Source organism: Nelumbo nucifera, chromosome 4 (genome assembly GCF_055504915.1).
Source record: "Nelumbo nucifera cultivar China Antique chromosome 4, China Antique-T2T, whole genome shotgun sequence".
NCBI classification, from domain to species: Eukaryota; Viridiplantae; Streptophyta; class Magnoliopsida; order Proteales; family Nelumbonaceae; genus Nelumbo; species Nelumbo nucifera.
Window position 1 is genome coordinate 316,621 of NC_142652.1, and position 23,608 is coordinate 340,228.

General features: G+C 39.6%; 1 protein-coding gene across 3 annotated transcripts in view; it reads right to left on the bottom strand.

The window, feature by feature from the left end:
• Positions 1–2,634: 2,634 nt before the first annotated feature.
• Positions 2,635–23,608, bottom strand: part of LOC104591947 (classical AGP protein) — a 29,792-nt gene continuing 8,818 nt past the window's right edge. The window contains exons 3-5 of one of the 3 annotated variants that reach the window (XM_010251106.3): positions 3,331–3,402; positions 3,032–3,252; positions 2,635–2,941 (exon numbers count right to left, since the gene is read on the bottom strand). In XM_010251106.3, the coding sequence (XP_010249408.1) occupies positions 2,836–2,941; positions 3,032–3,252; positions 3,331–3,402 (399 nt within the window). In that variant the 3' untranslated portion in view covers positions 2,635–2,835. The remainder of the gene's footprint in view (positions 2,942–3,031; positions 3,253–3,330; positions 3,403–23,608) is intronic. The other 2 variants (XM_088903692.1, XM_088903691.1) reach the window with 2 other exon arrangements.

Genomic DNA, 23,608 nt, shown 5'->3' on the forward strand with positions numbered 1-23,608 from the left:
CTTGTCTTTGGTTTAGATCTGGTTCGATTATGGTTCAAGTACGATCCTTGAATATTGTATTCTAAATTTAGGGAATTCGATTCCCAGTTGGAAGAAGGTAGGAAAATTTTTGAAATTCGCCCACCCATTCCGCAACCTTTATGGTGTCCATACGATGGATCCTACCATTATTTCACAACCGTGGCGAGCCGAGCTCGAGCCTCATACTATTTGGCTTGGCTCGGCTCGAATCCACCCCTATATAGGGGTTTGAAGTTGCATGTCCTTTTGGTCCCCAATGAGCAAGGGCTAGATAAAAATAAATGTGGATGGTGCCTTTTGTTGTCTTCCCAAGTTGTCATTGTTGGGGTGGTGGTTAAAGACTGGCCCAGGTCTATGCTTGCAGTTAAATGTTGTGTTGTAGTCGCTTCCTCACCTCTCTTAATAGAAGAAGTGGTAGTTTTTGAAGGATTGGTCTTTGCAAATGATTTGGGTTTGTCTCGAGTCATCATTGAGAGTGATTGCTGGGCTGTTGTTGGCCATCTCTTTAGCTCGGATACCTCCCTAAACTCAGAATTATCTTTCTTGATCCTAGATGGATTAATGTTGGCTGTGAAGTTTAATGTTGTGTTCTCAATAATTAGGCTTCAGCAAATAAAGCTGCTCATGTTGCACCAAAAATGGGTCTTGCAAGTTTGAACTGCTAGATGGATGCTTGTCCCATCTGGATTGGTCAATTTTTTTGGAAGATCTATCGTTTAGTGCTTGTGTTGGTTTGTGTTGTTTCTATATTTTTTCCTTTGTTGTTGATTTTAGTCTTTAGTGTTGTAATCCTAATTGTTCTCCAGTTCTCTTAATAGAAAGGATTTTTACCAAAAAAAAAAAAAACTCTTGAAGGGAGGTTTCAGCAATGATCAAAAACTTCAAGGGAGGTTTCAACAATTTACCCTTTTTTTAATATATCTAAAGTGGTTAATAGAGTGGTTGGTTATCATGGCAAGTTATTGTCATTTGGTGGTAAATTGACCTTTATCCCCTTAGAAGTATCCTTTCTAATTTGTCCTTCCATCAGGGATCAGGGGCGGAGCTAGGGGGGAACCCAGGGGAGCCGTGGCCCCCCCTATGGCCCAAAAGTCCCCACTATTTCATGTAAATTTCCCCCTCCCCTATTCCCCACTCCAATGGGTTGGCCCCCTTATGACCATCCATATTTGTTCCTCCCCCCTCCCCCAATCCACCTTAGATTTTGGCCCCCTTCATGAAAATTTCCTAGCTCCACCCCTGACCTAGATGTACTATATGACTCTAAACAATTATTACTTGGGGTCCATTTGGTTCGCAGTCGGAGTCAGAATCAGAATCCTGCAGAGTCGGAATCAGAATGGTCCATTCCCATGATATTTTTGGTTCAGACAGGAATGGGAATGGAAACTGGAATCAGCAGGAATAGGATTTCATTCCCAAAGGAGGGGCAGGGAATGGCCATTCCCTCAAATGGGTCCAGCAGGAATAAAAATGGGATTCCGATTCCACCCAACCAACCCATGTCGATTCCGATTCCAGACCCCTATTCCCGAGAACCAAACAGGGCCTTAGTGGCGGATTAAAGAGGTTAAAGTACAATCAAGGAAAAATGGGCATGTTAGAAATTGACAAAAGATAGCATACAAAAAACTTACAAAATATAAAACATGAAGTTAGAAAAAGTAAATGAGACTAAGTTTAAGGTATATATGGTGAACATTTCTTTGAACGTTTATCATAAACTAGGCAGAAGACAATTAGAATGTAAAAACTTGCAATGGAGAAAGAAAAAAACGAAGTCATGTTGATGCATTAAAGAGTGTCGCCCGAGGGAATATTTACTTGGATAGTTATTTAAAATAATATGTACCTGTAAAAAAATTAAAGTGAATGAGACATTTAAGAGGAAGAAGCAAAGGCGATAAGGTCAACTTTATTATATAAATTGCAAGAGGCCCATTCCATTGCTGGTTAGAACAGAAAAATAAAAGATAAGTGTGGGACCTATGGAATTTGCATCTATGATAGCTTACTTAATTTTACTGTTGTTATAGGGGGCAAGGTGAGTTTTGTCCAGAACCCAATTGAAGCTGAATTTGCAGCAATTTTGGAAACTGTTTCTGTCTAATGATAGAGGTTGGAGGGAGTTAACAATTATGTCTGATGCTAAAGTGATGGTGGCGGCTCTAAAAGGATATGAAGCTATCATATCTTGGCGATTTTCTTTTTTAATTTATAAAATTAGGAATTTGACCAAGTTGTTTTCTGTTGTAAATTTTGTTCATAAGCCCCAGAGGTCCTATACTTTGACAGCTCGTATCATCGACCAGGAGACTGGTTTTTGGTTGATCGTTGTATCTGGAACTCCCCTCCTAGATGGCTAAAGTCTAGACCCTTTTATCTCCCTTTCTTAGTTTTTACTTCTCTTTTCATTTATATATAAAAAAAATCTTATCAAAGTAAAAAGTTGAAATATTAAAGTTTAGTATTTGACGTATCGGCAACCAGAATATACGTAACGCCAAATAATTTGAACTTTGGCTATTTAATGTAAACATTCTTATCAAGCATTTTAAATGTAAAAAGTCGAAATATTAGAATTTAGTATTAGACGTATCAGCAACCAGAATATACATAACGCCCAATAATTTGAAACTTGGCTATTTCAAGACAACATTTGAAGGCACAAGCTTTTGAACATGTATATTGTATTGTCAGTTTCTATAAAGTTCTTAATTGCTATAAGGATTTTTTTTACAACACCAAACGCAAAGTAAAGAGAATAGTCAATTAACTTGTTGACAAAAAAACATTTTTCTACAAAGCAAATCATTAGAAATGATCCACCGGCTGGGATTGATATGTGCGCCGCCTCAATTGAGACTCTGTTGTGGGTTGTTGCAAAAATATTCTTGTAGGATCATTTGGATCAACATACCTGTGTCGGAAATGAAATTTCATTATCCTTTTCTAATACCAATACAATACAAAGATGAAAAACTTCAACAGCCACAATGAGTGTACTTACGCGTGTCTCATCATTTCCTCAACTGGCGTTTGAGCTGCTTGTAAAGGATCCAAACGAGGTGCTGTCTCAGATACAGAATGAGCAAAGTATTGACTGTATTGTTTCACTGAAGCAATCAGATTTAAAAATAGAGGGACAAAAGTTCCGCAACCCCCCTCCTTGAACACGATCTTGAATGAGTGAGTCGAGTAAAGAGCCCTGTGCTGATCGTCTGGCACAACCTGAAATTACAGATCAAGAAAAAAAATCACACACAAACACACACACACACTCTCTCTCTCTCACACACACACACTTACAGGTTCAAGAAGACCTGAGATGTTGTTGCAAAAGAATATTGGCTGATTGAATTTTTCACCATGAACATAAAGCTGCAAATCAAACAGGATGTGAATTAGGCACAGAACAGAACAGAATGGTGAGGATTCATGTAGTCGGGACAAGGCTTATATGATGAAGATAATGATGACATGCTACTAAACATTATAATTGCTAGCCACTTCCAAATGAACCTCTCATTTTATAACCCATTTGAGCTATTCCTATGTTCCTTTGAACTCTGCTGACCGCCTGACCCTATCCTTCCAAGTTTCAGAAATGAATTTAAATAATGTAAGAAATAAAACTCTTAATTACCTAAACGATTACACCAAAACACAATCAAACTAACCATTAGACAGTGTATGCCCTTAACTCCAATCAGATTGATGTATATATTCATTTATTGTAAATGAATAAAAGTACATAATTGTTTCATGTTATAATTGGTGGGCAAAACTGGAAAGTTACACATAACCCCTAGACTCGATTATGGTACTGCATTGGGTGTCGGATTGGGTGTCTTTGATATGCCAATCAGTGAGATCCTTCGGGGGTCAAAACCTGGGTATGTTGGGGCAGTTTAAGAATTCACTCGAGTGGGCGATCATAGTGACAGGATCAACCCCTTTGTTGGACAAAGTGAATGATTGGGATTGCACTCTCTGATATGAAAACCAAAACTGCTGGCAATTGATTTCAACCGTGTTTGGGATTTTTTTGCAAAATATATTTATGATAATATATATATTATGTTTTAAGAAAAAATGTTTGCAAAAGGTTTTAATTCCCGGGACCCACCCAAGTAGAAAATGCAACACTACACCTAGCAGCCAGGGGAGAGGTCCTTCCCTGTCAGGCAGTGTTTGATCATTATGGCTGAGAGGTTAAGTGTAAGAGACCATTTAGGGTTGTTTTACTTGATGGACTATATCTCACTTAAGTCCATTGTCCTTGGGCCTTTATAGGATGGCTGGATTCAATGATCATTTAATGTAAATGTTGGGCCCATTAAGAGCCCATTCTGATGGACTCAGGGGTTCACTATACTTGACAGTGAATTCGGCTAGGTTTCTTCACAGAAATTAGGCCGAACCCATATGGACTAATGTGAGGCCATTGTTGGGGTCCCATACCATACAAAGAGAATCAAATGGGCCAGCAACTACCTAGGAACGTGAGTCATTTGCTTAATGGGCCTAAAGCCCATGATTAATTAGATTAATCAAGTGGTCACATGACAACTTAAGCTGTCATGTGACTTGGGCGAATATGGGTTTGGTTATGGGTCTAGATCAGCCATTAGGATAAGAGGATAAGTCTTATCCACTTAGAGAGTCCAAATCCAAATAAATATTTGGATTAGAAACCTCCTAATTCGATTAGGAGTGGTGATCTTTAAGGCTTATAAAAGGAGGAGGGCGAACTGCTCCAGTTATCAATCTGCTCTCAGTTCTCTCTTTTTGCTCTTGCCGCCCCAGAAACCCTAATTCGACCTCCAGTTCTTGAACTGATAAAGATCAGTTCTGACTTCTGATTTTTTAAGAAAATATCATATTCAATTCATGCTCACCTCCCTTGCTTGATCCAAGCAGTTGGATTGTAGTTTTTGCTGAAAAACTATGTTGCTGAACCGGCTTCAATTCAAGCTGTGCCATCTTCAGTGGAAGCTGGTTTTGGAACTCTCTTTGGACATGAACTACCACTTTGGGAGCTACATTTGTGGAATCCGTATCAGGTATACTTTTCCCTTTCTTTTGGTTTTAAATTGGTCCAGTTTCGGTGCAAGAACGATCCTAGAAAAATGCGGTTTTTTCTAAAACGATGAATACAATTCCCGAAAGTGTGAAAGAATTTTTTTTTTTAATTTTGCCCAGCCATCTAGCATGGTTCGGCCATCCATATGATGGATTTTCCCTTTACTAACAAACTCACAAACAGAAGTTTCATTCCACCCCCACAATTTTTCTATCATCAAAGTGGCATCACTTCCTTATCAACCTAGCCATTTGTCAACTCAAATAACTCCCTAACAACATCTTCCTTGTTCAGAACTAATGAAAAAAATAGTGGGACACACTTCTGCCAAAGGCTGATCTGAACACTAGATGTCCTTCCAAAACAGAGCTCTGCTTTCATCCCCTCAAGTTTTGCTGAAACAACGGAAGATGAGTTATGATTCCATTCCATACACTAGTGCTATAGGATTGTTGTGGCATAAATGAGACCCAGTCCGAGACCTTCCATATTCACATTCAATAACCTGGCACCATTACTGAATTGGTTCCTCTCCAAACCTCCACAACCATTTACATAACAGAGCATCATTCATCAACCCATGCAGCTCTTTTGGTTTGAAGATAGAATCCCATGCAGTCAAGTGAATTTTCCTTTCGTCATTAGGACCTTCCCAGAGGAAATACCCTCAGTTTTTCTTGCACACTAGCAACTGAAGCCGGTAGTGAGAATAGTGACAGATAAAAAGTGTGGCAAACCGGAGAGAACGCTTGGGATTAAGATTACCAATCCCCGTTTAGATAAGTACCTCCCTTTCCACCCTGCCAATCTCCTCTTGCATCTCTCAATAGAACTTTCGATATGTAAAAATAGCTCAGCCCTATTGACCATGGTTTTGAAAGCTGGACCAGCCTGGACAGCCAGAGACTGGTTGACCCAGGAACCAGTCATGGGTCCAGGCCCGGTTATAGACCCCAAAGCCATCCAGCCAAACTTCAATCGGACACTTGACCTGGGAACCGGTGGTCAAAGCGGTTTCTTTTCTGAATCGGTATTCAAAACTATGCTTTAGACCCTGGAGCTTTCTCTCTTATTTTTACTAATAAATAAACTTCAATATTTTATTCAATGAAACTAGAAACAACAATCAATACAAGAGACCCCACAAGAGGTAATAGGTGCAAGTGCAACCTGCCACATAGTATAAGGCTCAGTTTGGAAAGAGTACATAAAAATATGTACAGTGCAAATACAAACAGAACAATACAAAATACAGGATTTTGCACTCTACATATTTCTATTTGTTCTACCCTTCCAAACTGAGTCTAAAGAACGAAATACAGAGAACATACAAATAAGCCCAAAACATTTGATCCGTATTAACCCCTTGTTTGGCTAAAGTATTCGTCATCCTATTAACCGTTCTCCTTTCCCATTGGATCCTCAGGGTCATTATTACAATTTAGCCATTTGAATCTCTTAATTTCATTCCTAAATCCCCTTCAACAACCAATTGGTCAAAGTTGAGTTGTCTTGCTAATTTTACCTACTACCAGTCATTCTCCTTTCCCAAAAAAAAGTGCAAGGTGCAAAAAAATCACAAAGGGATGTTTGCGCCCAAGGTGCAAGGCGAGGTGTGCACCTTTTTGAAACAAGGCACAAGCTTTTAAAAAATTCAAAATATGCAAAAAATGTCAAAACACAAAAAAAGTAAAAAAATCAAATACATCAAGAAAACATTAAAAAAATAGCTCAGCCTTAAATAAAAAAAAATGCAAACGTTAATTCAAAACAAATATTTTAAAAGCCTATTAGCTCAAATCATAATACATAAACATAACATATAAAACATATTCAAGTTGATTTATCAAAAAACAAATTCAAGCATATCGAAATTTCAATCTCTTTATTTCTTTTCCAATTGCATTATTTCAAGGGTAAAATACTTAAACTACCCCTATTTTTAGTAAATGGACCCCTAAGTTTTCTGACAATTGACAATAGCCAGCATCAGTTAATGGAAGATGGAAAAGACTATTTTACCCTTATTCTTCTTCTTCAAATTTTCAAAACAAAGCAAATTAGGGTTTCTAAAGATCTCCCAACTCTTGAATCTCAAAGAGTTAGTGAATCACTTAGCTTTCTTTTTTGTTTTCTATTCGATTTCATAGACTTCCATTTTTCCCTCTCCTTATTTCCATGGTTAAAATAGAAATAGTAATAAGAAAAGGAAAAAACAACAGATAAAAATTAGAGATTTCATTTACATTTACCCATTGTCGTCATGTGTTATAAACTAAGTTGCTAAGATCAAGGTTCAAAAAATCGACATGTATCGGCCCGTATTGGCCGATACGTTTCATATTGGGAGCCCCCCGATAATACCCCTACAAAGGGTGTATCGGGGTTCTGACCGGTTCAGGGGTGGAGGAGCCTTAAACCGCCCCCCCCCCCCTGAACCAGTTTTGAAAAAAAAAAAAAAAAACAGTACCGATACCGCCGCATACGCCCTACCGGCATATCGATATTTAGAACCTTGGCTAAGATTGAAGAATATCACAATGAAGAAAAGAAGTTCTGAGGTTGAAAATACAAAAGGACAGAATTTTCTGAAGAGAAAATTGATTGATGTCTATATAAGCAGCGAAAGGAGCATCCATCGGAGATTTTAGAAATCTCTACATGAGGAAAGGGAACAATTGAGAGAAGAAGGATATTGGAAATCAGAGTTCTGAGTGTGACATTAGAGAAGCTCTTTCAATTTCTGGTTCGTCTTTTGTTAGTGTAGGGGTATTTCTGTCTTTATACTTATGTTGAGGTTGCTGATCTGTAATATTATATTAGAACTAGTGTCCCTCACTTAAATAAGGGCACGTGTCTTTTCCATTATATTAGTAATATAAAACATGTCAAGCCGAATGGGAGAAGTAATTTTCCCCAATTCGAACCAGACTTTTCTCCTCTCCTTTTCTCCTCCTTTCTTTCTCTCTCTTTCTTTCTTCTTTCTTCTTCTCTCTTCTAGGCTGTTATCAGACTAACAGAACTCAAAGGCAGGCCGAATTATAATATGGTATCGGAGCTCAACTAAGCAACTAGGATCTGCCCAGATTTCTGTTTTCTGCGCACTCAATCTAGGGTTTTCTCTTGATTTCTCTGCCATCGATTGGAGATAAGGGAAAGGGCTGAAAAGGAGTGGTTGCCCTCTTCCCTTGGAGGTTTCTATGCCTCCAGTTGTGCTGTTCGTGGTCGGTTGTTGTGGTCTCTAAGAAGCCCTCCTCTAATCAATGAAGAGAAGAGGGTTGATTCGTGTGGTGCAGTGGGTGTCTTGTGTGAACTGATTTTCTTCTTGTGTGCTTTGTTTTTCGGGTGATGAGGAAAGAGTTTTCTATGCATATTTTTTTGTTATAAATCAAATAGGAAGAATGTTTCAGATCGTATGATGGGATTTCAGACTGTGTGCTAGGGTTTATGCTGTTTTTTTTGTGATTCGAAGGGGGAGTGGTTCTCATATAGTGGTGAGATTTCAGATAGTCGTAGGGTAAGGTTTGTGGTGTAAGGAGTGCAACTTTCAGCAATAACAAGTGCTGAAACCAGTGTGATTAGTGTGATCAAGTAGTGTGCAGTGTGCCGAATTCAGTAGTAATAGAATTCAGCAATGGGAGATAACAGTGATAGCAAATCTAATGTGATGATACCTGCTGACTACCTGAATGTTCAAATGACCTCCATTAAACTGAATTGAGAGAATTATGTACCTTGGGCTAAATCTGTAGAACTTTTTCTGTAGGCAAAGAAGAAGGTGAAACACATAAGGGAGGAGAAACCCTCCACTGATTCTCATGAGTATGAAGACTGGGAACAAGAGGATGCACAAATTATCACGTGGTTATGGAACAGTATGGAACCCAAGATTAGTGTAAATTTCATGTTTCTTGACACTGCCAAAGATGTGTGAGACCATGCTAAGAAGTTGTATTCTGGTCAAGACAATACAACCAGAGTATATCAGTTGTATCAGGAATACTTTAATCTGCAACAAGGCAATCAGAGTCTTGATGAGTACAATGCTAGTATGAGAAACATTCATGATGAGTTGAATGTTTATCACCCCCTCACTTTTGATGTCAAAATTCAGCAACAACAGAGAGAACAACTTGGTGTGACACGATTTTTGGTGGGGCTGAAATCTGAGTATGAACTAGTGTGGGCTCAGATACTAAGAGGGTCAGCTCTCCCTTCCTAAGAGGAGGTGTTTGCTTGACTTCGAAGGACTTCCATTGGATCTACTGAGAACTCTAATGTCTCAGATAGATCAGCCTTTGCAATGTCAAGGGGCCGTGGTGTTAGAGGTGGAGGTCGAGAAGCTCAATCTGGCCATGGTGGTAGCAGTGGTCCGGTATATGGCCAGAGTGGTGGTGGTGGACCTACATATAACCATAGTGGTGGTCGTACTGGAAGTAGAGATTCAGGGGGAGCCCGTGGTTGAGGACGTGGCTCGGGTCCGAGGAGATGTACTCATTGTGGAATGGATGGACATACCATTAATTATTGCTATGACTTGCATGGTCCACCCTCAACCTGGGCCAATCATGCCACTAGTGACATCGGTTTCAGACAAGAGAATCGTTCAGCTGATCAGATGCCTCCTACATCCACAAATGTTCCCGGGAAGGAGATGGTGAGTATTCCCCGTGATGAGTATGAGAGGTTTGCCAATCCACATCTCAGCAGAACACAACTACTTTCGCACATTCAGGTATGGATTGTTTGACATCCACACCCAATCCCTGGATTATTGATTCTAGAGCCTCCGATCACATGACTGGGACTCCAGGTGTGTTTTCTTCCCTCTCTCATTGCTCAACATCACAATCTGTTACTCTTGCTAATGGTTCCACATCCTCGATTTGTGGTGTTGGCAATGTTCACTTGACCCCCTTATCTTTATCCTCGGTTTTGTATGTCCCTAAATTTCCGTTTAACCTTATGTCTGTTAGTAAGCTGACCAAGTCACTTAATTGCTCTATTACTTTTTACCCTTCTATGTGTGTTTTTCAGGATCTCAAGACGGGGATGAAAATTGGTGGAGGGCATGAAGCTGGTGGATTGTATTATCTTGACAGTGGTGGAAGAACATCAACAGCTCTCCAGTCATCTCTCTCTCCTCTCCAATGGCACTGTCGATTTGGTCATCCTTCGCTGAAAGTTTTGAAATCTTTGGTTCCTTCGTTGAGTCAACTTTCTGTTTTAGATTGAGTCGTGTCAGTTGGAGAAACATCATCGTGTTCCCTTTAGTTTTAGGGTTGATAACCGTGTGTTGAGTCCTTTTTCTTTGGTTCATTCAAATGTTTGGGGTCCTTATAAAGTGATGTCATACAATGGATATAGATATTTTGTCATTTTTGTTGATGATTTTTCAAGGATGACGTGGCTCTATTTAATGAAAGAAAGAAGTGAATTGTTTACCATCTTCCAAAAATTTTATGCTGAGATTCGCAATCAATTTGGTGTTCACATTAAAATTTTTCGTTTTGATAATGGCCGTGAATATTTATCTTCATCATTTCAATAATACTTGGACCAACATGGCATCATACATCAGACCTCATGTACATACACCCCACAACAAAATGGGGTGGCTGAGAGAAAGAATCATCTTTTGGAAACAGCACGATCCCTCATGCATCACATGAATGTTCCCAAACCCTTTTGGAGTGATGTGGTGCTTACTTCTTGCTTCTTGATTAATCGGATGCCCACATCTATCCTTGATGGTCATTCCCCATTCACTACCTTGTTTCCCACCTTGTCTCCGTTTCCTCTTTCTCCTCGGGTTTTTAGGTGTGTCTGTTTCATCCATAATCTAGGCCCCGGGAAGGACAAGTTAGATGCACGATAGTGCATCTTCCTTGGCTATTCTCGGACCCAGAAAGGGTATAAGTGTTACCGTCCTAGTTCTCGACGTTCCTTTGTGTGTGTTGATGCTACCTTCTTTGAGTCTACTCCGTTTTTCTTGGGGTCCGGTGATGCTTCTTCCTCCTCATCACCTCCCCCTCTTCCACTTCTAGTTGTCGATTTTGTTCCCCTTGTTCCAGCTGTGACCAAGTCCTTGCCTCCAGTGCCACCACCTATTGAACGCCCACCTATCCGTCAAGTGTATACACATCGCCCACATGTATCGGTTGCTACTCCTCCGGCTCCATCACCGTCGACAGATCCGGCAGTTGTCTCCACACCAGCCCCAAACCCAGTATCAGATCTTGATCTTCCCATTGCCTTGCGGAAAGGTAAACGCACTTGTACCCCTCATCCTATTTCTAATTATGTTTCATTCACTCACCTTTCCTCTTCCCATCGCTATCTCTTTGTTATCCTTAGTTGTTGTCCCTAAGGATGTCCAAGAAGCCCTTGCCTCTCTAGGGTGGTGCCGTGCAATGGAAGAACTCTCAGCTCTACTTCATAATCATACTTGGGACCTCACCACTCTTCCTCCTGGGAAGCAGGCTGTCTGTTGTAAGTGGGTTTATACTGTTAAGTATTTACCTGATGGTAGTGTAGAGCGCCTGAAAGCTAGATTGGTTGCAAAAGGGTATTCCCAAACCTATGGTATTGACTACACAGAGACCTTCTCCCTAGTTGCTAAGATAGGTTCAGTTCGTGTTGTGATCTCTCTTGTTGCTATGTATGATTGGCCCCTCTATCAGCTTGATATCAAGAATGCTTTCTTGCATTGTTATTTGCTCGAGGAGGTCTATATGGAGCAACCACCAGAGTTTGTTGCTCAGGGGGAGGATGGTAAGGTATGCAAACTAGAGAAGGCTATTTATGGGCTTAAACAGTCTCCTTGAGCATGATTTGGTAGGTTCAATGAGGTGGTAAAGATGTTTGGTATGAAATAGTGCCAAGTTGATCATTCAGTCTTCAGTCATGACTCTTAAGCAGGAAAAATCCTATTGGTGGCGTATGTAGATGATATTGTTATTACCGGGAATGATAAAATGGGCATTGATAGGTTGAAGACTTTTCTACAGGAACATTTTCAAACAAAGGACCTTGGTAAATTGAAATATTTCTTGGGGATAAAACTAGCAAGGTCTAAGCACGGTATTAATTTGTGTCAGAGGAAATATGTGCTTGATTTGCTGGAGGAAACAGGTTTGTTAGGTGCTAAACCAGCTGAAACACCTATGGAAACAAATACTAAGCTGAGCAGTGATATGGGTAAAGTGTTTGAAGACCCTGGCAGATACCGGCGACTTGTAGGTAAACTGAACTACCTAACCATTACTCGGCCAGATATTTCATTTGCGATTAGTGTGGTAGGTCAATTCATGCAGAAACCTCTGGTTCCTCATTGGGATGCGGTTCTAAGAACTGTGAGGTATTTAAAAGGGGCCCCTGGTCGTGGTTTGATATACAAAAGTGGTGGAAAACTTGAAATAGAAGGGTATACTGATGCTGACTCTTGGGGGTAATCTGGTGACATGGAAAAGTAAGAAGCAGACAGTCGTGGTGAGAAGCAGTGCAGAGGCAAAATATAGAGCTATGGCACATACTGCTTGTGAATTAGTGTAGCTAAGGAACCTTCTACAGGAGATAGGATACAATATTAACACTCCAATGAAGCTCTATTGTGACAATCAGGCTGCAGTTCATATTTCTTCTAATCCGGTGTTTCATGAAAGAACCAATCACATAGAGGTTGACTGTCACTTTGTGAGAGAGAAGGTGTTGAATGGAGTGATAGACACTGCATATGTTAACAAAGGGAACCAGTGGGCAGACTTATTTACAAAAGGGTTGAGTCGGGGAAGAATGGATTACATATGTAACAAGCTGGGATTATATGATATATACTCACCAGCTTGAGGAGTGTTAGTGTAGGGGTATTTCTGTCTTTATACTTATGTTGAGGTTGCTGATCTGTAATATTATATTAGAACTAGTGTCCCTCGCTTAAATAAGGGCACATGTGTCTTTTCCATTATATTAGTAATATAAAACATGCCTGGCTGAATGGGAGAAGTAATTTTTCCCCAATTCGAACTAGACTTTTCTTCTCTCCTTTCCTCCTCCTTTCTCTCTCTCTTTCTTTCTTCTCTCTTCTTGGCTGTTATCAGACTAACAGAACTCAAAGGCAGGCCGAATTATAATATCTTTCAAGCACAAATTTGACCATTAAATTGAACGAACAGTCCACCACTCCAGATTCTATATGCCTCTTCGGACTTGATGTAAAAATTTCGTCTTCCATCAAATTATACATGTCCAGATTCTAATATTAAAAAAAAAAACAAAAAAGCTAATTGGCTGCTTAAGGTTAGTTGGTACAGAACTGAATTGGTTCAGGCAGGTGGTGAGTCAAATTTCTCTGCAATTCCTTCGAGCTTCGCAAATTTAAGTTACCAGTAAGGGTTACATTCACCTTGTGGTGAAGGTTAAATTGAAGAGTGAGATCAACTAATGGCGCTTCAGTAGGGCCTGTATTAGGTTGGGTGGGGTCTCAGTGAAAGACTCTATGGGAGTGACAGTATCCAAAGGTAGAGAGAGCATCAGAATTCCAATTTCAGATTTTCAGGTCTCCTTAACATCAATTACTTTCTGCTTATAAGACCAGCTGCTGAAGTAGAACCCAGCAACACACCATGACAGAGACCAGCATGTTATCATTGGATAATTCCCCGTTTAGAAAACTCTGAACCCGGACCATGTCTGGATGTCTTTAAGCAAGGATTATTGATCTGGTGATTATTGGCAGCTTTGAGCATTGCAGATGAACTCTAACAGCAATCCTGAACTAAAGCGAGGATATAGAGATAAAAAAAAAAAAAGGAACTATTTTATTTTGAAAATTTGAACAATTAAAGGCAAAGTCAACTGTAAAAAGGTAGTTTTGGAATTAAGAAAAATTATACAAGTCAAGTGACATCACATGCGAACGGATTGTAACGACACACTAACGGTAAGGGAGGATTTTGCCAATTGTCAGAAAACATAGGGGTACTAAGTGATTTTTCAAACAGTAGGGCAAAATTTAAGTCCATTTGCTAAAACATAGGGGTAGCTTAAGTATTTTACCATTATTTCAAATAGCTAATGTAATGTTAAATATCTTTCATTCATAATTTTACATACTCCCTTTATTCCAAACCCCTTGTGGCAACACCAAACATGTCCATGGGCATAAGCAATACGCAACATTGAAATACACTACGCCTGTTTTAAATCACTAATTGATCCCCTATTTAGCTAAAATGTCAGTAAGAACATTCCATTCTTAGCACCCATCTGAACTCAGCCTCTACCTCCCTTGCTAACCATTTTATTTCCCTCCTGTATTGTCAAAATATCCATAGCAGCTATTGATTAAGAAAAACCATAGCGGCTGGCTATTGTTCTTCAACCATTGACGATTGAACCACCACTTTTGAGTCTTCTTCCATCTCAATATTTTTAAAGTTTAGAACTTTAGGTATCTTTAACCTATGCAGAGTTGCAGCAAAGCCAACAGCTGTCTTGATTGAATCACCAGCTCCAACCAGCCTGGAATAGAGTGCAATAACAGCACCATTGCAACCTTTGAGTAAATTTCCACAGGTTCTAGATTTCCCAAAGAGCTTCCATCAAAGTTCTAATTCTGTCATTGCCTGGTGGTACCCATTGCCCATGATCTTTGGTTTTACCAATTGAAGACTTAGCTACTACTCTACATTTTCTAGAGATATCATCCATCGAGAATGAATTAAACACCTCTAAAGTCATCTAGTGTAGCACCCTCATAGTTATGCATTCTATAACAGCTCTTTTATTCTCTTTGCCTTTTGAAGATTATTGTGTTTCACCTCCTCCCACACGATCCATAGGGTCACCACTCTTGTACATCTCCACATTGTTCTCCTATTTATTAATACCAAAAGACCTGTGTTGAAGAAGCCAGCCACATCTTGAGGAGGTGTTCATCTGCAACCAAAAAGATAGGAAAACCAATCCCAAATGCACGAAACAAATATACTAGTGAATAATCACTCCATTAGAAAAAGTGAAAAACAAAAGAGAATAAATATGTGGTGATGAGCGCCAATTTGGTCATTTTCTCAAGAGCAACCTCCCTACAAAGAGCACTAATTGATGTGGCAGTAGTCCACTCCAAACCACCTTAACAGGAAAGGATGGCAAGGAAGGCTGGGAAAGTAAAAGGCTCTAACAAAGGAGGTACAATTAAACAAACTTGAAAAGAAGCAATCCTAACGAGGTTATCTGAACAAGAGGTATCTAGGAAAACAGCACTAAGAATTTAAAGCAGACTAATGACAAAGGAAAGCTCCATATCCCTGAGACCTCTTTTAAAGAAAAGGTCAACACCGAAGCAAGATCTCATTACAAACACAGGAATAGATTCCATAACAGCATGTTATTACAAAAATAAGCAACATATCTAATGGATTTCAAGAAAAATTGTGGAATTCAAGAAAACGGAAAGAATACTATGGAATGCCATCCAGGGGGAGGCCAAAGTTGCTCAAGCAACTAAATCAGTATCCCAACCATTATCCAACATACTATGTATGCTCACTTTTACCTTGTGCCACAACTGATCAGTTTACAATGGCAATGTAATCCCCATATCCATTTCCTAAAAGAGCAGTATTTTATCACTAGATTCCCTAAGCCTAGACCCCCTTTCTCTTTACACCTGCCCACAGTCTCCCATTTCACTAGACGATCCTTCTTGGATCCTCCCTGCTCCCACAAGAAATCTCTCATGATTTTCTCTAATCTCTTGGGCACTAGCATTGGGATCCTAAAGGTTTAAAGGATATAAACTGAGTTCGTTAATGTGGACTTAACATGATTCTCCACCACCATTATATAGTTTCTCTTCCATATAACCAACTTCTTAGAGAGTCTCTTGACCACCAGGCCAACAAAGCTTACAACCCTAGGTTGCATTTGATTTCAGGGAAGATTTTGGTGGGGTGGGATGAGAAAGGGAAAATGGGTGGAAATTTTTCACATTCCACTGTTTGGCTGAAGAATGGGAAAATAGTGGGAACAACAGCTCCAATACCAATTATTAATTTTATTTTATTAATATTTATTGTTAGCTAATTAATAATTTTAATACTTTTATTATTAATTTATAGTTAATTATTAAATTATTTTTAGTTAACTAATATTTTTATGATTTATCTATTTTATTTTATTTAATAAATTGTCTTTTTCCTCAAAAATTAATTAATTTTTTTGATAGGTAAAGGACAACATATTCATTAATTAATTAAACTAGTAAGTATACAAAGAGGCATCACAAAAGTAGGTGCAAGATGCAGCCTCGAAAACAAATCAGCTTATAATTGAGCCCAAAACATAGATTCCCTATATACCCCTTGCTTAGCTAGAAAATCTGCCAATCCATTAGTAGACTTCCAAAGAATCCTTAGTCATATTAGATTTTAACAATTTGAATTTCTTCACAGCTTCCCTGTAGGTCCAAATAACAAAGTCTGTATCAGTCAGTCACCCAACTACCATCTTAGAATACCCCTCAATTATCAACCTGTCCACGTTTAACTGTCTTGTGAGCTGCACCCCCTCCAGTACTGCTCGGAACTTAGCAAATATAGAATCTCCAGTCAAACGGGTTCTGAAAAGAGAGCAATTATATGCTCACCTCATCCCTTACCACACCCCCCTACACCTGAAGGCCCTCGCAAAATTAATTAAATTATTTTGTTGATTTTATTAAATAATTAATAATTTCTCATAAGTAATGGATCTAATATTAACTCTTGAAAATACTACAAGAATTGAGGACTATAATCGCACCTTTCTCCCATCCCATCTCATGACATCCCACAAACCAAACATGGGAAGAGAAGAATATCATTTTCCCCCTTCCCAGACCACAAAACAAATGCATCCCTAGGGTTTCAAACTAACAAAGAAAACAATCTCCCCATCTCCTTTGCCTCCATATTTATTCCAACAACACAACTTTTCACCAAATTAACTCTTTTAAGTCCTAAAACCCATTCACAAAGGCTAATCACTAGCCTTAGATACCTCACTTATTATCCAATCTCATCGAGAAAGAGGATTACATCACAACTAGGAGTTAGAAAATTGGAAGTTAATGAGATTCACTCTTGGTGATTTCTTGGGCAAAGAAAATCCAGTCAGCACCATGGAATTACAGATTTTCTTTCAGGGAGATTGATTGTCTTGCAAGAAAGGTTAATGCAAATTTTGGATAGGTAAGAAGAACAGAAAATGGATTGGAAGATGTTTTAGCAAAACACAGGGCAGATAGACCAACCTTATTTTAGGAAACCTGTAATTGCTGCAGTGAAAAAGAAACTGGGTGACCTTTGTACTTGAAAGTTCTTGATTCCTCTATAAATTGGGCAGCTCCAATTCTTTCCACCCTCCAATCCACATTTCCCCATTCCCTCCAAAAGGAAAGACCAATCAACTAGATCATATGCTTGTTCTATGTTTCGCTGATACACCAACCTATTTCACCCTTTCTCTTCTTTTCTTTCACACACTAATCAGCAATCAAGATTCTGTCCCTGCCCAGACCATGCATTGGTGGGAGCCTCGTGCACTGGACTGCCCCTTTTTATTTCTTAAACAAAAGAAAGCTCCAGAAATTGGGTGAAAAGGGTTTGTAGTGCCTTTTTCAACCTTAGAGACAAGACCTTTTCAATAATCTCATACGAATTCCCAACTAAGATTATTGAAGTATTTCAAGGGCTACCATCTGTTTTCTTTGAACAACTGCTTAAAAAGTTGCATTGACACCTAAGTTCATCCAACCTCTATCAAAAAACTTACAAAAGACCCCCACTAGATCTAATTTCTAGATCCTCAACAATCTTGGAAGAAAGCCATAAAAAATCCATTTGGCCTTGAGGCGTTAGATCTATCAATCAAAAACATTGCTTCCTTAATTTCATCAACATTGAAGTTCATCTTCAACTTGCTAAAAACACCTAACACATCAAGACAAGCCATTACACACCTATAAGAAATAATCTACTCTCCAAAGGTCCATTGTGGATGGATTTGAAATGATCCACAAAGACTTTAGCAATGTCTTCATCCCAATTAATGGTCTCCCCTTCTAGCTCCAATCTTGGCACAAACTTCTTCCTTCTTCCATTTGTCTCCGCATGGAAGATTCTAGTATCCCATCTCCCTTCTTCAACCACTTTTTTTAGAAAAGATTCATTGCAAAAAGGAAAAGGGGAGGGGATGTACAAAACAACCTAACAAAAGCAAAAAGCACCACACAAGACCCATCACCCATCCCTAAGAATTTACACAGGTAAAGTAACATCACTGTACAAAGCACCCCTTCCCACCCCAGATTTAGCTAGGCCATCCGCTACACTATTGAGTTTGCGAGAATCCATCTAAACACACAATGGATGACAATGTGATTTCTTTAATCTCATTTAGGAAGCTAATCAGTCTCTAGGGACCATCTTTCTGATTGTTCATCCAGAAGATCAACAAGCTTGAGTCTCCTCCCACCACTATTGAAGTAATGTTAAGATCCCTACTACAGCTCAAACCCACCAATAAGGCATGGACTTCGGCTTCAACAGTCTCTGTCTCTAATTGGACCACTAAAAGCCCAAATGAATTCCCATCTTTCTGATTCTTCATCCAGCATATCACCAAGCTTGAGTCTCCTTCCACCACTATTGAAGTAATGTTAAGATCCCTAGTGCATCTCAAACCCACCGGTAGGGCATGGACTTTTGCTTCAACAGTCTCTGCCTCCAATCAGACCATTAAAATCCCAAATCAATTCACCATTGGACTTTAAAATGCAACCCCCAACCCCAGAAAGTCCTCTGTGGTTTAAAGTCTTCCTGCAACTTCCATCAAACTATAAAATAAAGTCAGAAAGCAGCCTTAGGGAAGCAATAGTACTGAAGAACTCTGTCCCAACATTAGAGCTCAAGACTTCCCTCAAGCCTCTCCAAATCCCCAAAGGAAATACCTCTGAAAAGTTTGTCAACTCTCAGCCATGAAATAATAATACACCGAGTTCTTCCTTTCAACTCTTCTAAGGATGAACTCTTAAAAAAATCTCTTATTGCATTTCCCCCAAATGCACCACATGACAGCATGAATCACTGCTACTTTGCAGCCAGTCCATTGAATAACGAAATCCTTAACTGAATTAGGAGGCACCCAATGGTAGCTGCTATCCTGAGAGAACTCCAGAAAAGACTGCCAAAGAGTACGGGCTATTTCGCAGTTGATCAACAGATGGCCACAAGATTCACCATCCTTCATGCACATAACACATATGCAATATAAAGATGGCCTTTCCTTTACCTTAAACTTTTGTTGAGAGTGTTGATACACCCACAAGAAGCCTCCCAAACAAAAAGGCACACATTAAAGGAACCACAGAGGGCCAAATCTTCTTGCTAGGAAAGGGGTTTGGGGAGACAAATCTTTTCTTCAAAACTTACACCTTGGCTTCTACCTCCAACTCATTTCCTCTCGCATCAAGATTATTTAAACTACTTTTTCAATTGTTACCTGATTTTTCCATTGTCTTCAGGCATCTTTTAGATCCAACTGCTCAATTCTAATACGAATTCATTCCTTCCTCTCTTCTAGCCTTTCAAATTCCTCCTTTATTCCATACTTCGGTTCTAGCTTTCAAAATTTCAAGCTTTTCATGGAAGATATATCCTTTCCATCCTTCCTCCATTCCTCCCTCTTCCCACCATTCCATTACCTTTTGTATAAAGAAAGGATTTGAAAGCCATATATTATTAAAATAAAAAAAGGTGAAGGGCCTATAAGATGTCTTTCCTAAGTAAGCCAACATAAGGGCTAGGGCAACGATCTAACATTGGTCTTGAAAGTGCTCTGCAAATAGGCTTTCCCAATTCTCCTCCAAGACTATAGAGAACAAAAATCTGTCCAACTCAGAACAAGTAACTGAAATATGTTTAAAAAAGAAACCCCAACTATTCAAAACAGAACATCAGAGCATAAACAAATACAAAGGAGCACCACTAAAAATAAAACACCACAACATAAAATTTACAAATTACAGTCTGGACCTGGGCAGCCCCAAACTAAAGACTCATTCCCCACCCCTTCTCTTGCTAGGGAATTTGCCAACACATTTGTAGACCTAGGAACCCAATTGAATAAGGCATTCAATGAAATTCCAAATGCTACCACTCCCTGAAATTCCCAGGGTAGATGATCCTGTGCTTTTATCCAACATATATTACAGTCTGACCAATCCCCTTCGACAATGACATCTCTCCACCCCTACTGGTATATTAGTTTCAAACCTTGAATTAATGCAAACATCCAAATTACAGACTTGAAAACCAACCCTTCCTAGGGCTTTTACCAGAAACAACAGAAAAAATATCCAAACTGCAAATAAAAACCGGCAAATGCCAACAGCTCGATCCTTTATCAAACCTTTCTCTCTTCTATTCCAACCAGGATAAGATGTACTTGAAACAAAACCTTGAAGGCAAATAGACTAATCCATGCACCAAAGAAAGACTTCTGCTAAAACTATTAACCTTCCCTCCTCGTCAGCAGCCACTTCACACCACCCCCAATCATTCTTCGTCCACAATTCCTTCTTCTCCCCCTTCACCTTCCTCCCAAGCCTTACCCCTTCCGCAAGAACTCTCGGTTTGTTAAATTCTTCCTTTCTGTTTTTTTTAAACTATTCAACTGCTTTTTTCATTGTTGCTTCCCCTCCAAAAAAGAATAACCCGAGAGATTTTCCAATTGCCACCTGTGTCTATCTACTAGATGATCAATATCTACTCTCCCCTTCTCAGAGTTACCTTCCTCAAAAAACTCTTCAACTCCACTCCCCCCTCTCCTTTCCTCTTCTTCCTCACCTTGAGCTTCTGCAACTGCATTATTTTCCAACACTCCTGTTCTTTTCACCCTTCCCCCCTCCCTCCACAGCCACCTTTTCTAGGTCTTCCTTCCCAGCTAATGTTCTATTCACCTTCCTTCTCTTTTGTAAGCTTTATCCTATTTTTCCCCCCCTTCTTCCTTTGTGAGTCTTCAACTTTTTGATTAGATTGAAGTGAACCTGAAATCTTTTTGGCTGAGCCTAACTCCAAAGAGGTTGCCTTATCTCTATCTTTCAAAAAGGTTTGACCTCTAGCCTTGAGCCTTGAGTTTTGATCCCTTCCTTTTGTTAGCTCTCTTGAATCTGCAACAAGGGTCATCCCCAACAAGCCCTTCCTTAAGTTGATGAAAGACTTTGATCACGTGAACTGCCTATTTCCCAACCCTCTTGATTTTCTCAGTTCCCCTGTATTAAGAGTGTCATTAACAGTATTTTCCGAAATTCCTTCAATCCTCCTACCTAAATCCACCCCCCAATTTTCCTACTAAAACTGGTTTTCTCAAAACTTCCTACTCGCACACCTGATCCAATTCCACTACACTCGTTTCTCCCGTGAAAACCAAATCCAACTCCTTACTACCAATCCCTCTTGAACTTACTTTACTCTTTGATGCATCGCCAAGAGTAATTACTCCGCCCCCCTCAATCTCAGCTGGTTCAAAGGAAACAATTGTCATCAAGACCCGAAAACGCTTCTCTACCACAACCCTGCCTTGTGAGACACCATCCTCAAAATCTAGCAAAAGCATTTGAGAATCATATGGGATCGCATCTGATCCTATTTCAGCCTTCGAAGCTTTCAAACAATTTGATGAGCTAAACTGTTCAGTGCAAACAAACTTTGTGGTCACCCACTCCCACACCTCTTTCTTCACCTTTCCTAACCTATTAGGAGGTTTTGAGACATGATATTTAAATCCTGCTACTCTTTTCACCATCAATCAATTAGACTCACCAACCTCCTAGATGGCCAAACCCCTACTAGTCTTCTTTCTTCTATGTCTCAAATGATGAGAGAGAGAGAGATGATCAGAGCTTAAAAGGAAGAAGATGGATGCAAGTTATTGTCCATAATTACCCTTTCCTTTTATATCACGTGGTTGAAAGATGAAACACGAGAGTTGATTGACTTGGGCACAACACCTTTTGGGCTATCTAGCCTATTCGGCCCATCTCAACTATTCAAGCGGCAAAGCCCACATGGCCCAAACTCCGCACCAACTAAAGTCAGCTTGTTAACACCTATTCCTTCTAGAAATTACCTTATTGCCATTACTTACAAATGCCTTTTTGTCAGCCTCTTTAAAAATATTAAATAACTTTCCTCTTTTGTTATCCTCTTCTCTCGGCCCAAATCGTAAGACTTCATCTTACGAACCTAAAACTTCCTTTCCACTCCCCTTTCCTTCCTCTCCTTCCGCCGCGTGAGAAACATCGTGCCAGTTCATCATCTTCTTCAACCTCAAAATAACCATTCCATAGCACCACTTCGACTTTCGTAGCGATCTAGACCTTCCTTCAACGCCCTTCCATCCACAGATCATAGGAGCGAGGAAAGCACTACGGTTTCACCCCAAGCACCTTAGCCTTCACAACGTACAACTCATCAAAGCAAAAACCTTCCAAAGATCCACCTACCGTAGATATTATTCTAACAACTAGATATCCTTTCCAGGGGTTGGACGTAAACCCTACCAACTTTACTATAGGGCTTGCTTTGGTAAATTCTTTCTCGATACAGGATGTCTTCCACCTTTCAAACAAAACCAGCCCCAAATCAGTTTTCATTGTTGAAACTTCCATCACTTCATCTCCTATGTCAATGATAGCCTTATTATTGCTAAAAGGAAAAAAGGCGACAACATTTTTACTCTTAAGCTATTTCACCATTGAATCCAATATTAGTCTCCAATCACTCAGTTTCTCCTTTGCAGTAATAACATGCCTCTTCTCCCGGTCACCATTTTCCACCTCCATCAACAACTTTGGCACGTTATGCAAGCTAGCAATGAGAACCAACCCCCATTTCTTTTGTTAGTCGTCACTGGAACTCACTGTAGTCCTGTTAGACTCTGGGCTCTCCTTCGTTTCTATAGGACAAGCGCCTTCTTTAGTTTTTCCTTCAACTTCTCTCTCAGAATTTCTAAGGTTGTGAAGCACAAGTACTATTGCAGTTCTTTAGAGATCCTCTTCCAGCCACTACTATCCTTTCCTTCTGGTAGGTAGACCATTTGCATATTTGCTTCTTCAGAGAACTCTACCATGGTTACAAACCAACCTTTCCTATTCCACTGCAATACCGTCTCATACCTTCTATCTCAAAGAACTTCTCCAACCTATAGTTCTAACAGAGAACATCACACCATCAACAAAACCCTTCAACCACTGTGTTGCTTCTCCGACTAGGAAAATTGTAGATTTCCTCTCTTCCCTGATCTTCAAGAATTGTTGGTCCTAACTCTTGCAATCTTCGAAGAGCGAACTTTTTTGCTTCAAGGTTCAAATTGTAAGAACCTTTTCTAGGTCGTTGTATCCATCTCCGTTTACACACATTGACAGCAAATCCGATAAGAATCCATTTTGCTACTTTG